Source organism: Hylobates moloch, unplaced genomic scaffold (assembly GCF_009828535.3).
Source record: "Hylobates moloch isolate HMO894 unplaced genomic scaffold, HMol_V3 SCAFFOLD_13, whole genome shotgun sequence".
Lineage (NCBI taxonomy): Eukaryota > Metazoa > Chordata > Mammalia > Primates > Hylobatidae > Hylobates > Hylobates moloch.
The window spans coordinates 56,522,568-56,536,545 of NW_026652288.1; the positions used below are offsets into that span (position 1 = coordinate 56,522,568).

At 34.1% G+C, this 13,978-nt stretch overlaps 1 protein-coding gene across 2 annotated transcripts in view; it reads right to left on the reverse strand.

The window, feature by feature from the left end:
* The window catches only part of GXYLT1 (glucoside xylosyltransferase 1), a 58,835-nt gene that overhangs the window by 11,244 nt on the left and 33,613 nt on the right, over positions 1–13,978 (reverse strand). For both annotated transcript variants that reach the window (XM_032173720.2, XM_032173719.2), the window contains 2 exons: positions 5,810–5,933; positions 5,343–5,515 (listed from right to left, as the gene is read on the reverse strand). In XM_032173720.2, coding sequence (XP_032029611.1) covers positions 5,343–5,515; positions 5,810–5,933 — 297 coding nt within the window. The remainder of the gene's footprint in view (positions 1–5,342; positions 5,516–5,809; positions 5,934–13,978) is intronic.

Here is a 13,978-nt window from a genome sequence, read left to right on the forward strand (position 1 = left end):
TATAGTGAAATGTTTTTATTCTCACTGCTACTGATGAGGCTATATAGATCAGAGGATTTCAGTCACTAACAAATAATGAGAACCTAGTAAACGGGGGTCATCAGCTTTTCTCCTGACCCCCACATTTAAACCAAAGTAGCACTTCTATTATTTGCTTTGTTTCCACCTATGTAAGATTAAACAGTGTAGCAGAACAGACAGCATACCTAAATGAGAGTTGAGTGATCACATGTATTAATACTTCTTCCTTAGTAGCAGTGAAATAGCTAACATGGATAGTGATACAGCTTGTTAAGTAACAGCATAAATCCAAACCTCCCCTGGATTTGCCCCAAGTTTTGGTCCTTAACATTCACAGAGATCTGGTTCACGCATCCACCTAGAGGTATACGAAGTATTAATCATGTCCCCCATCAATCCACCCCAATTACATAAAAGGGGACTAATAAGAACAAGAAGAAAAGAGAAAACGGACAATTGGGGGATGGGGGAAGAGAGGGGCAGTATAATTTTTTTCCAAACTCATTATAAAGCAAATGCTTAAAAGACAAAACTTTACTTACAAAAGCAACAAAAAGATAATACTTAAGCATAAACAAGTTATATTCAAAACCTGTAGCAAAAAAAAACTGTAAAGCAGGGGTGTCCAATCTTTTGGCTTCCCTAGGCCACACTGGAATAACTGTCTTGGACCACACATAAAATACACTAACACTAACAATAATGAGCTAAGAAAAAAACACACAAAATAAATGTCATAATGTTTTAAGAAACTTTATGAACTTGTGTTGGGCCACATTCAAAGTCATCCTGGGCTGCATGCAGCTCACTGGCCACAGGTTGGACAGGCTTGCTATAAACATTCCTAAAAGACAAATGTAAAGACAGCCCTTGTTCTTGGTTAGGATGTCTCAACACCATCAAAACGTTAGCAGTCCCTAAGTTAATATATGAAGCTAATAAACTCCTAATAAAAATATCAATTTTTTTGAGACGAAGTTTCGCTCTTTTTGCCCAGGCTGTAGTGCAATGGAGCGATCTCGGCTCAGTGAAACCTCCATGTCCCAGGTTCAAGCGATTCTCCTGCCTCAGCCTCCCAAGTAGCTGGGATTACAGGCACGTGCCACGATGCCCAGCTAATTTTTGTATTTTTAGTAGAGACGGGGTTTCACCACTCTGGTGGCCAGGCTGGTCTCGAACTCCTGACCTCAGGTGATCCACCCGCCTCAGCCTCCCAAAGTGCTGGGATTACAGGCGTGAGCCGCTGTGCCCGGCCTAAAAATACCAACATGTTTTTAACTTTTTAATGGAGTTGATACTTATGGAAAAATATACAATAGCTAGGAAAACACTCAAAAAAACAGGCTATAAAGAGGGAGTAGCCCCTTCAGATATTAAAACACAGCAAAGCGCCTTTATAATTAAAATAGTGTGGTATTAGTGTACAAATGAACAGACCAATGGAACAAAACAGAAAATTCAGAAATTACAAATGGAATTTATGATAATGTCAGTATCTCAAATCTTCTGGTTAAAGACAGCCTTTTATTTTATTTTATTTTTTAGAGACAAAGTCTCACTATGTTGCCCAGGCTGGTCTCAAACTGCTGGGCTGAAGGAGTTGCCTGAGCTGGTCTTGAATTCCTGAGCTTGCCCACCTTGGCCTCCCAAAGTGCTAGGATTACAGATATGAGCCACTGTGCCCAGCGAAAGATAGATTTTTAAGTAAATGGTGTAGAGACAAAAGGATAGCCATTTGGAAAAGAGTCAAATAGTATCTATTCCTCACCCAATACAAAAGAGTAAATAAATTCCAAACACAGCAAAGGTCTGAATGTAATAAATGAAACAGCATATGGGTGAATTATCCTATAACCTGTTCTGTAACCCAAGTGTAGATTGGAAAAAGCTTTCTGATTACGACTTTAAACAAAAAAAAAGGCGGAGGGGTGTTAGGCTAGGTGTGGTGGGTTATCCTGGTAATCCCAGCACTTTGGGAGGCCAAGGTGGGAAGATTGCTTGAGCCCAGGAATTCAAGACTAGCCTGAGCAACATGGCAAAACCTCATCTCTACAAAAAAACACAAAAACTAGCCAAGCCTGGTGACATGCACCTGTAGTCCCAGATATTTGGGAGGCTGTGGGAGGATCAACTGAACCCAGAAGGTTGACGCTGCAGTAAGCTGTGATCGCACTACTGCACTCCAGCCGGGGTGACAGAGCATAACTCTGCCTCAAAAAAAAAAAAAAAAAAAAAGGGTGAGGCTGGGCTTGATGGCTCATGCCTGTAATCTCAGCCACTATGGAGGCTGACGCTAGCAGACTGCTTGAGCTCGGTAATTCAAGACCAGCCTGAGAAACAAAGCAACATCCCCATCTCCATAAAAAATACATAAGTTAGCCTGAGTGTGGTGGCACGTGCCTGTAGTACCAGCTACTTAGGAGGCTGAGGTGGGAGGATCGCTTGAGTCCAGGGGACAGGTGTTACAATAAGTCAAGACTGTGCCACTGCACTCCAGCCTGGGTGACAGAGCAAGACCCAGTCGTGAAAAAAAAAAAATTTTGATAAACTTATTACATGAAAAATTTTATACAAACTGAATGGCATCAAATACCATAAATAAGTCAAATTGGTAGAAAAATATTCACAATGTATATCACAGGAAAAGTACTAATATTCCTAACATACAAAGAACTTTTAACAATTAAAGGGAGGAAAGGGCGAGAAAGCCCAAACGCCCTCATGGTAATAATGATGGTTGTACAATTCTGCAAACATGCTAAAAGCTACTGAATTATACATTTGAAATGGGTGAACTCTGTGGTATATAAATTATGTTTTATTAGTTATTTTTTAAAAACCTATAGAAGAATAGGTGAAATATTTAAAAGAAAATTCACTCCCCAAAAAGATATAAAAATATTTCATAAATATACAAAAAGATTAAACTTCACTTATAAGAGAAATGCAAATTAAAACTACACTAAGATACCATTTCTCACCCATCAGAACGACAAAATTTTAAAAGCTTGATACTATACTCTGTTGATGAGGATGCGGGGAATAGACTGTCTCACAAATCATTGGTAGGAATACGAACAATCCCTGTGGAGGAACACAGGTAATAATTTCAATCCAATAATCCCACTTCCAGGAATTTACCATGAAGATTCACCTTCCAACAATACAAGTGTATATATATATATGACACAGCTAACTATACATTGCTGCATTATTTATAATTCAAGCTATTGGAAACTACCAAAATGTCCAAACATAGAGAATGGTTGAATAAACTCTGGTACATACATAAAATAAAGTACCATACAGTTTAAAAAAAAAAAATGAGGAAAATATCTCCAGAATATTTTAAATATAAAAAGCAAAGAATGACTGAAGATATACACTAAGCTACCTTTTGTGTAAGAAAATGGAAATTACAAAACATGCATACATCTGCTCATCTTATTGAAAACACAGGAAGGATAAACCAGAAAACAATGAAACTGGTACCCGATAGAGGTAGGGGGCAGTTAGGATGGACGGGCTAAGATAACAGGTTACATCTGAGTAAACCCTAATTCTGACTTTGTGAAGTATATTAATATTCCCCTATCAAAAAAATGCAATTATATCAACAAAGATAGTGGAAAAAAACTAAAACTGAAAGCATACGGAAATGAATGAATCCAACTGTATTTCAAATGAATAAAATAATCACACTGAAAGATCGGAAAAAATGAACTAATCCAAGTAACTTCTGAATACAGTATTGAGTACACACCCTTGTCTGGGAGCATGGAAGAGGAAGAGGAAGGACTGAAAACAAATCCTAAGCCATTTTTAGTAAGCTGATTTGGGGGTGGAGACAATGGTATGAATGGAACATTTCTGAAATTATTTTAAATGATTGTAGGATTAAGCAAATGACAAAATGTGTTGATGACAGAAGTCAGGATTCTAACTGGGGAAGAAAGGAGATATAATATAGAGTAGAAGAAAGCAAGGAAGAGTCTTGGAAGAATGGCGTGGAATTAGAGAATCAGGTGTGAACACATTAACATCATGTCTGCACGCTTATACTTCCTAGCTCTGCCACTGAAAAAGCTCAGAAGCAATGAGACCCTGGTAGCAATAAACATGCCTAACATCCAGAGCCTACTAAAGGGAACCAGAGCTCCTTTGACAGATGACTAATTTCAACGGTAGGGCAGGGAAAGTATAAAATAAACCTGGAATATTTTGTTGGAACAGAAAATAAAAGAGGTACTCAAAAAAGTGATGAGGACACGTCAAAGGGGCACAAGAAGTAGCCAGTGGGGCTCCCAATGGCCATATCTGGAACAACTTTAGCATCAACATAATTAGAAGGAAATAATGAATTATAAATCATTGGAGGAAAGTAAGTATTAAAGGGGTCATACTGATTATATAAACATCAACATATGTGCCAAAGGGAGGGATCTTCCTTATAGACGCATGCCAAGTGTCAAATGATGTATGTGGAAGGAGTGCTAGTGTTGAACAATCATCAATTTGCAAGTTAACACAGTGAAGATTGTTTTGGGCAAGAACCAACGATGGATGCTAAATCTTGTAGGAAAATTTTAATGAGAAGCAGAGTGTTTATTACATGATTTTAAAAGGTTCTCCCCATAGGCTGCTTGTAAGAGGAAAAATAACTACACTATGGAGAAAATAAACGATATTTTGACTGACTGACCAAAATCAACATCACCAGTAAGGGCAGACAAAGGGGACTATGACTATGAGAGCCTGAGAAGGACACATCACCATCTATACAGTATTCTGAGCAGGCATGTATATCCTGAACCTAATCGTAAGGAAACATTAGACAGGCCAAAATGAAGAACATTCTAATAAAAAAAGGGGTGAAGAGGCTCTACTGTCCAAATATGCCAATGTCATATAAGACAAAGACTGAGAAACTGTTCTAGATCAAAAGAGAGTAAAGCCATATGGATGGCAGATTAATGTATTCCATCAGTATTAAATTTTCTAGCTTGACATATATACTGTGGTTAATAAGAGAGTGTCCTTATTCTTAGTTTAAAAAAAAAACTAAAGTTTTTAGGGGTAAAAGAACTTAATGTATGCAACTTACAATCAAATTTAAGTTGAGTTTTCTGAAAAAACAACTACATTGTTTTCAGGAAAAAAAATGTAGAGAGAAAACCAATGACAAAGCAAATAAGGCAAAATGTTAATAACAGATGAGGCTGAGTGTGTGTAAAAATTCTTTGTACTATTTTTGTAAACTAACCATTAGCTTGAAAGTATTTTCAAACAAAAAGTTAAAAAAAAGAAAAGGCAAATCTTACATTTCTCAGTGCTTCATAAACAGCTCTAAATGCTGGTTGCTTATCATCATGGTAAACACCTCTGTTCCCATGAAGAATAAAGATTCCTTCTTCTTCTGCTTCTTGGCAATTGCTTCCATATATACAATGATCTGGTCGATAATTCCATTGACACGGAAAAACAAAAAGGCTTTCTACATAAAGAAAAGACCAAACAATGAAGCAAATACCCCTAATTCCACAGATGTAACATTATGCAAAACTTTCAGTTAAAAAATACAGCTCTTACAAGTAAGAATTAAAGAAAAATGTTTGGCATTTAGATCTCTTCCAATTAAAGCAAAATTCAAGAAAAGTTTTACTCTGTCTTAAACATAAATAGCAATAATCATTAATATAAGACAGAATCAGATAAGTGCATGTTTTCCTTTTTCACTAAGTATTATCTGTGATTTTTTAATGCAAATAAAAGGAATTTAAATAATTACCTGGATTATGAAAAAACATGATATTCAACAGATCTTGATCACCCCATGTGATGTTTAGTTTGTATTTTTTAAGCAATGGCATAAGTATATCTCCCCATTGTAGTCGTACAGTTGTCATATCATTCTGTTGATAAAAACATTCAAAAGATCTTCAGACTTTCAGGCTTAAAATGGCAGCATGATGACAGTTCCTCATTCTTCCCACAGCAACCATTACAAATCCACAAAGAGAAATGCAAACTCCTCACAATATCAAGTGATATTTCTAACCCTAAATGTGAGAAGGGCTGTACAGTAAAAGACAAAATAACAAAAGGAAGTTGTATGTGGCAGTGATAAAACTAGTAAGTCAGGAAAGAAAGCGAAAGTAACTGTGTCCTTATCTTAAAATGAAGATAGTTTTGGTACCTATGACTGTGCCTACATCAGAGTTGTTGATGATTAAAATTGTTAATATATAAATTTAAAGTGCTTGGAATAGCACCTGACACGTGGTAAATATTCAGTGTTAGCTATTATTATTTTTTTACCACGATGGCTATTATTCTCAGATTGATTTGCTTAACTTCTATAATTGGCAGTTCAAATAGATCATTTTGAAATTGATAAATCAAATTTAAAAATGCATACACAACTAAAGTTAAACACTAAAAAACAATATGATTGACAAAAATCAAGGCTGCAGAGGGAGTGGGGAAGATGAACAAAGAAGCAGAAATGTATGAGTTTTGTGTCTACTTGTAGTAAAAAATTCTCACAGAGAACTGGCCTTTTTATGATGGATTTTCCTATCCAAAAATATAGTATGTCTTTCTACTTATTTAAGTGTTATCTTATTAAATTTAAAATATATATATATGTGTGCGTGTGTATATATATGTATATACGTATATATCCTGCCAATTTCTTTCAAGTTTGTTCCTATGTATGCTATTTCTTTTGAGGGTCTTCCATTTTATATTCTAAAAGGTTGCTATTTGTACATTAGAAAACGCAAGCAAAGAATTCTGTAAAGAGGCACCATGAATGACATATAAAGTCAAAGAAGATTTGCTGAGGAAAATAACTGGGTCCAGTCTAGCAGATGCATGCAGTCCCATAAACTCTCACCGTCCCAGAGGGAGGCAAGTTAGGACTGGCATCTTTGGCAATATTAAGACTGCACTCCAAGAAAGAGACCCTAGTCTCCTGATGCCTCTCATACTACTGAAGAGCTGACAGATTCACCCAACCCATTTTAACAACTGTAAGCTTTGCTATCAGAATTACACCCTGCTAGCAAAAGTATTTTCCTATTCTTGGATATCAACTAATTGGCATATCAACACTGTTTTCAGGAGAAGACCATACTAGGCTACTTGAGAAAGAACCCCTGGAGTCAGCCAGCACAGTAAATGGTTTGACTCTCCTTTTAAAAGCAGCAATTTCTGTATTTTAATTTTCAACTCAGCCAAATTAACTATATATCCTTAATGTTTATAGTAGTTTTAATAGGTTGAGGTTTTCCAGGGATATAAATGTTATGCAAATAATAATTTTACATCCTATCTAATTTTTATACCTATTTCTTTCATTTGTGTAATATGGGGCTTGTTATTCCTCCATGCTGAGAACCATTATTTAAATATTACTTAGTAGTTATGATGCCAGGCACAATGGCTCACGGCTGTAATCCTGGCACTTTGGGAAGCCGAGGCAGGCTGATCAGTTGAGTTCAGGAGCTCGAGACAAGCCTGGGCAACACGATGAAACACTGTACCAAAAGCACAAAAAATTAGTCACGCATGGGGGTACACGCCTGTGGTCCCAGCTACTTGGAAGGCTGAGGTGGGAGGATCACTTGAGCCTGGGAGGTGGAGGTTTGCAGTGAGCCAAGATCATGCCACTGCACTCTGGCATGGGTAACAGAATGAGACTCTGTCTCAAAAAAAAAATAGTTACGGTAATATTAATAGATATCTTCATTTTAACTGGAAAGCTCCTACTGTTTAGCCATTAAGCACAATGCTGCCTTTTGAAATGAGATACAAATATAATACTAATAATCTATCAATTTATATTTTATGCTTTTTTAAAATAAAAAAGATACGGAATTTAATGCTTTTTCAGATACTGAATGTAATGCTTTTTTCTTAATGCTCAAAACTTGTTATTTGAAAACCCAAAGTTAAATATTTAAGGAAACAAGTAACTGAGTCCAATGAGAAGCTGGTGTTGGAAGGGGTAGAAGTGAATACTGGGCCTTTTAGATCTATGTGACTCGGGGACTATCCAGAGTAAAAACCAGTATTCTTTGTAGTGCAGTTCACATAGTGTGGTGTGCTACTATGTAAATTTTTTCTATGTCTTCAATAAGATTAAGTAATTAAGTATAGAAATTAAGAGTAAAGATTTAGAAACTTTTACAAGTTAATAGTTTTATGTCTACTTAATATATTTCTCTAGTGATCTATCTTTTACGAAAGTATGAGCTCATAACATACTGAAAATTTTAAAAAGAATCTTTTGCCACAGTTTGAGAAACATTGTTATAAGCCATTTTATAATTTATATTAAATTCAGTGACGATATAAACAATCTATCCTTTAAAAAAGAGAAGACCAGAATTCATGAAAAAAAAATCCACATACTTAAATTGATCTGCTACAATTGATTATCCTTGTGTGAAATTTCTTAGAACACAGTAAATAGTAATTATAATCAGAATTTTTTTAATCTGGAAAATGACTAAAACAAGTTTTACTTAAGGAAACAATGTGAAAAGGTAACTCTTAGAAATAGGTCATTGAGTATGTTAAGGAAATATTCTTAGGATCTGAAAAGAAAAATATCAATTACACAAGGACAAAAACCAGCAACACTTTCAACAGACAGAACTGGTGGAGCCCTTGTACAACACCATGTTAAAGTCTTCACATGATTCTATCTATTCAAATATACACAGAAATATAGATACATATTTAAATTTTAAAAACCAATATAAATCAAATATATATATTTGAATATATGTCTTACAAGAAATGTACCTATTCAAAGAACATCAATGAAATACAAAATTAAGAGTTCAGTGCAGTCTTGGGAAAAAAATAAAAAGGGAAAAAAACCTTAAAGAAAAAAGTCCTATTAGAAAACTATTTGGAAAAGAAGCGATAACACTAGTATTATTTGCTAATGATATAACCTAAATTATCCAAGACAACCAATGAAAAGCTATGAGAAATGAGTTGAATAAAGAGGCATTACATATAAAAGGAGTTCAAGTCAATAAGAAAGAGAAAATCACGAAGTGGGCAAAGGATATGGGCAAGAAGCCATTCACAAAAGAAGAAACAGAAATGGCTATAAATTATAAGAAAAGATTTTTAACCACACCAGTAGTATAGTCAAGAAAATACAAATTTTTAAATATATTTTCAGCCATACAACTACATATCCATACTAAGTACACACAAAAAAAGAAAATAAAATCATCCATTCTCCACAGCATACACACATTAAAAATGTGATTATGTCTAATGACACAGAAGTCAGTCAACTATATATTTACTAAACGAAAAAAGCTGAAGATGTATAAAAGAATCCTATATCTAAATGCTAATGCACACGTATGCTTGTTTCAAAATACTTTTTTTTTTTTTTTTTTTTTTTTTAGACAGAGTCTCACTCTGTCGCCCAGGCTGGAGTGCAGTGGTGCAATCTTGGCTCACTGCAACCTCCACCTTCTGGGTTCAAGTGATTCTCATGCCTCAGGCTCCCGAGTAGCTGGAATTACAGGCACCTGCCACCATGCCTGGCTAATTTTTGTATTTTTAGTAGAGATGGGGTTTCACCATATTAGCCAGGCTGGTCTAGGACTCCTGACCTCAAGTGATCCACCTGCCTCGGCCTCCTAAAGTGCTGGGATTACAGGCATGAGCCACTGCACCCAGCCTCAAAATACACTTTTTAAAAGGTCCAAAGAACACATAGCCAGGTTTACAGTGTCACTCTGGGTGGAGGCATGAAAGTGTGGAGAGATATGTCAAGGGGAGACCTGTCTTTTTATTCTACATACAATTAATGTTTTGAATCTTTATAAGCACAATTTAGTTTCATAACATTTAAAACAGAAAACTGTAGTTCTAATTTTACAAAATTTAGCAAACCTATGACCAAATACATGTTACATAAAGATCAATTAGTTTCATTTTTTAAATTAAGCATGCTTTGAAAATGAATGGACTGTCATTATCAGCCTGTCCTATACATACATATAAAATTAAAGAGCATTCACATTATGCTCCAACAAAAAAGTGGGAACTCATCAATTCCCAAAGATTAGTTACTTCACTTTAAAAGTTCTACCCCTTTGGCAAGATGTTTGTTGTTATTATTCTGCTCTCATAAGCTATGTACTAACACAAGAAAACTCTTCTATCACATACATCTTACAAATATGTAAAAGCATTGTATCTACTTCATACAAAGTGTTCCCTTTTCCAGTATTTTTCAATTTATTAATGGCCTAGTTTCTAAAACCATCTGACTCTCCTTTGCTAGCAATTATCAAGTTACTACTTTATGTCAGACACCATGCTAAATATTCTTAATATAAAGCTGTATAAAAGACACATCCTGCCCTCAGTAGGTAGAGCAAACAGACAAAAAATACTTTACAAACTAATATATAGAAAGCTGAAAGGGCAGAGTAAACAAAGAAAAAATTCCCACCATGTCTAATTTATACTCTTTGGTTTTTTCCTAATAAACAGGCAAAGGTTAAGAAATACAGTAATACATTTTTTAGAAGGAGAGAAAATAAATACCCTACTAGGGATTCAACACTGCAAATATGATACTGCAAAATAGAATGTAATCGTTTAACCAATGTTATTCATTATCTAACAAATATACAATTATGAGATTAAAAATTATGATTTTTAAAAAAAAATTTTTAATTTAAAATTAAATAAATTTAAAATTAAATATTCATATTTATATTAATTATATTAAATTAATATTAAACTAATATTATATTACTATTATTAACCTTATATTGATATATTAATGAATATATTAATATATTCATTAATATATTATATTAATGCTAATTATATTAAATATTTATTTAATTTTATATTAAATTTATTTAATTTTAAATTAAATATTTAATTAAATTATTTAACTAAATGATAACTAATAATTAAATTAAATATTTAAATATTAAATTGAATATTTATTAACTAGAATAATTATTTAATTAAATAATTATTTAATTAAATAGTTAATTATTAAATTATTTGAATTTAAATTTTTTAATTTTTTTTTTTCTTTTGAGACAGAGTCTCACATTGTCACTCTGCAGCTCAGGCACTGGAGTGCAGTGGTGCAATATCAGCTCACTGCAACCTCTGCCTCCCTGGTTCAGGCGATTCTGTCTCAGCCTCCCAAGTTGCTGGGAATACAGGCATGCACCACAATGCACAGCTAATTTTGTCTATTTTTAGTAGAGATGGGGTTTCACTGTGTTGGTCAGACTGGCCTCACACTCCTGGCCTCAAGTGATCCACCCACCTCGGCCTCCCAAAGTCTTGGAATTACAGGTGTGAGCCACCACATTTGGCCCTATTTTAACTTTTTAATATACATAACCATAATACATCAGGTTCGAAATGAACAGCCATGAGTGTTAAGAACCAGGTGACAGCAAGGCAAATAAACTATGACCTTTGTCCTAAATTTTTATTGTGGCTGTACATGGGTTAAGAACCATGAAGCAACAGTCGTGGATCTGTATAAAACAGTTTGGAAAGTAATTATAAGCAACTCAGTTATATTGCTAAATTTCTAAAATTTAAGATCTAGGCTAGAAACTGTAAAACTGGTAGGAAAAACCAAGACAATGTTTGCTATAGATATAGAGATCAAGAAAAATAAAAATATATGAGAAAAGGAATTAACAATCAATAAATTTTGTAGGACCATCTCGACAATCCTAAGTATAATAAAATATTTGAAAACAAAGCAAATCTGAGTATGTTCCCAAGGAGCAAGAATAGGGTTGTTTGTAACACAGGAAGAGTAGGTGTGAAGTAAATTATACCTGCCAAATTAATGTACAACCAATCATCTTGTGTTTTTTTCATAGTCATTAACGTGCAGAAGAAAAAAAGGTTTGAAAGTTTAGAAATTATTCCAACTCCCATAACTACATCTCTAGGTAGCTTAGAACATGTCACAGAAAAAAAAAAGAACAAGGGAAAGGGAGAAACTATTAAAGCATTTATGAATGATATTTAAATAAGTAATAGGTAAGTTAAAAACAGTAAATCTGGCCAAGTGCAGTGGCTCACACCTATAAACCCAGCACTTTGGGGGTTTGAGGTGGGAGGATCACTTGAGGCCAGGAGTTCAAGACCAACCTGGGCAACTCTTTTTCTGCAGAGACTGTTCTCTACAAAAAAGTAAAATAAGAACAAAATAATTTTAAAAACAATGGATTTGAACTATATAGCTATTTTTAAGTTGTAATCAAATGGTGTTATATTATCTCTATAGTTCTTTGCAACACTAAACTATTAATTTCACAAATTTCAAATGCAGTTATTGAGAAGTCACATTATTTTTTTGCAGATAATCTTACAGCACCATCTTCTGGTATAAGATCACTGTGCATAGTCTAACAATCAGAAAATAACAATCATGTTACTATCCTATTTTTATTATATTTAGTAAAACTTTACAGTACATGAAATTTAAAAATTCAAGATAGAATAACAAACTTGGTAACCAAAGAGAGATGTTCTCTGTTAAACAAGAGCAGAGGTTACCTAACACTGGGCTTATTAATGCAATCAGTTGTGGGAGACAAAACTAAATTTAAATCAGAATTTTAAAAAGATTCAGAAAAGGGAAGGCTAAAAAAAAACACTAAGTTTACATCTTAAACTAAGTTTAAGATCAACAGAATAGAAGAGTGACAGGTAATAGCTGTCAGACTCTTAAGACTGAAGTGTTGGCATATGGTAATGACTACAGCAGTACTGATGCCTATACCAAAGGTAAGAGCAAACAGTTCCAAATGAGGCAAAGACTTAAATCAGACATGTAGAAAGAATAAATTCTGTTCCACCAGATGCCATATGAAAAATACACGACAAAAACACATACATATAAATGTACACATATACTCATATCATAAAAGACATGATATCCCTTAATGTTTAATTTAGTCCTAATGAGATACAAAGGAATAAATAGTAAGTCTATACCCCTAGAGGGTATAGTGTTTGCTCAGAAGTCACTGTTTTTAGCTAACATTTTACTGCTTACTTCATGTCAGGCTCTACTAAGAATTTTCAACAGATCGCTTTTAAATTAACTTAGTTAAGTCTGTTTATTATCTTATTCAGCTGAGATAATTTATACTTGAAAGTTAACTAAATGGCTAGTAGTTAAGTACTGCACAGGAGGCAAAGCTACACAGAAAGCCTGTCTGATTCCAGAGCAAGCAAACTACAGTGACTTGCAACTTAGATATACAGCTAATCTACATGAAACTGGTAAATGGTAGTACATACTGACGTAGTCTAAATGCACACTGAGATAATTTAAATAGTCTGACTTTTCTACTGACCCCACAATTTGAAAGACTGGAAACACGCAGGAATTTTTAAAGTTAACTTCCAATAACACCATAATAGCTAACATTTACTATGTGTCAGCCACTGTTCTAACTCATTTACTCCTCACAAAAGTCCCAAGACATTGTTAGTGCTATCATTTCCATTTTACAGGTGAGAACAAACAGGCTGCAGAGTCTATGCTCTTAACTGCAACGCCATGTTGTCCCTAAGGTATATCATAATTTAGATTCTACGTATTCTATGAATGTACAACTACAAAATAACATCTGCTTCCTGGAATGGCAATCTAGGGAGAAGATGTTCACTACTTAGGGCATTGTTATTTTACTTCATTGTCATGTCATCTGGTTTGACCTATTGTAATGCTCTGTTAAACAGAATAATATAAACACACTTCTAGATAAATCTAGATATGTAGATTCTTCTAATGTTCTAGATTATTCTAAATAGAAAAATTCTTTACAGTTCAATTTAGTTTTTAAGAAAATTTAGTTTTTAAGAAAACTAAATTGAAAAGCAAACATTTAGAAGGTTTTTAGGGAAA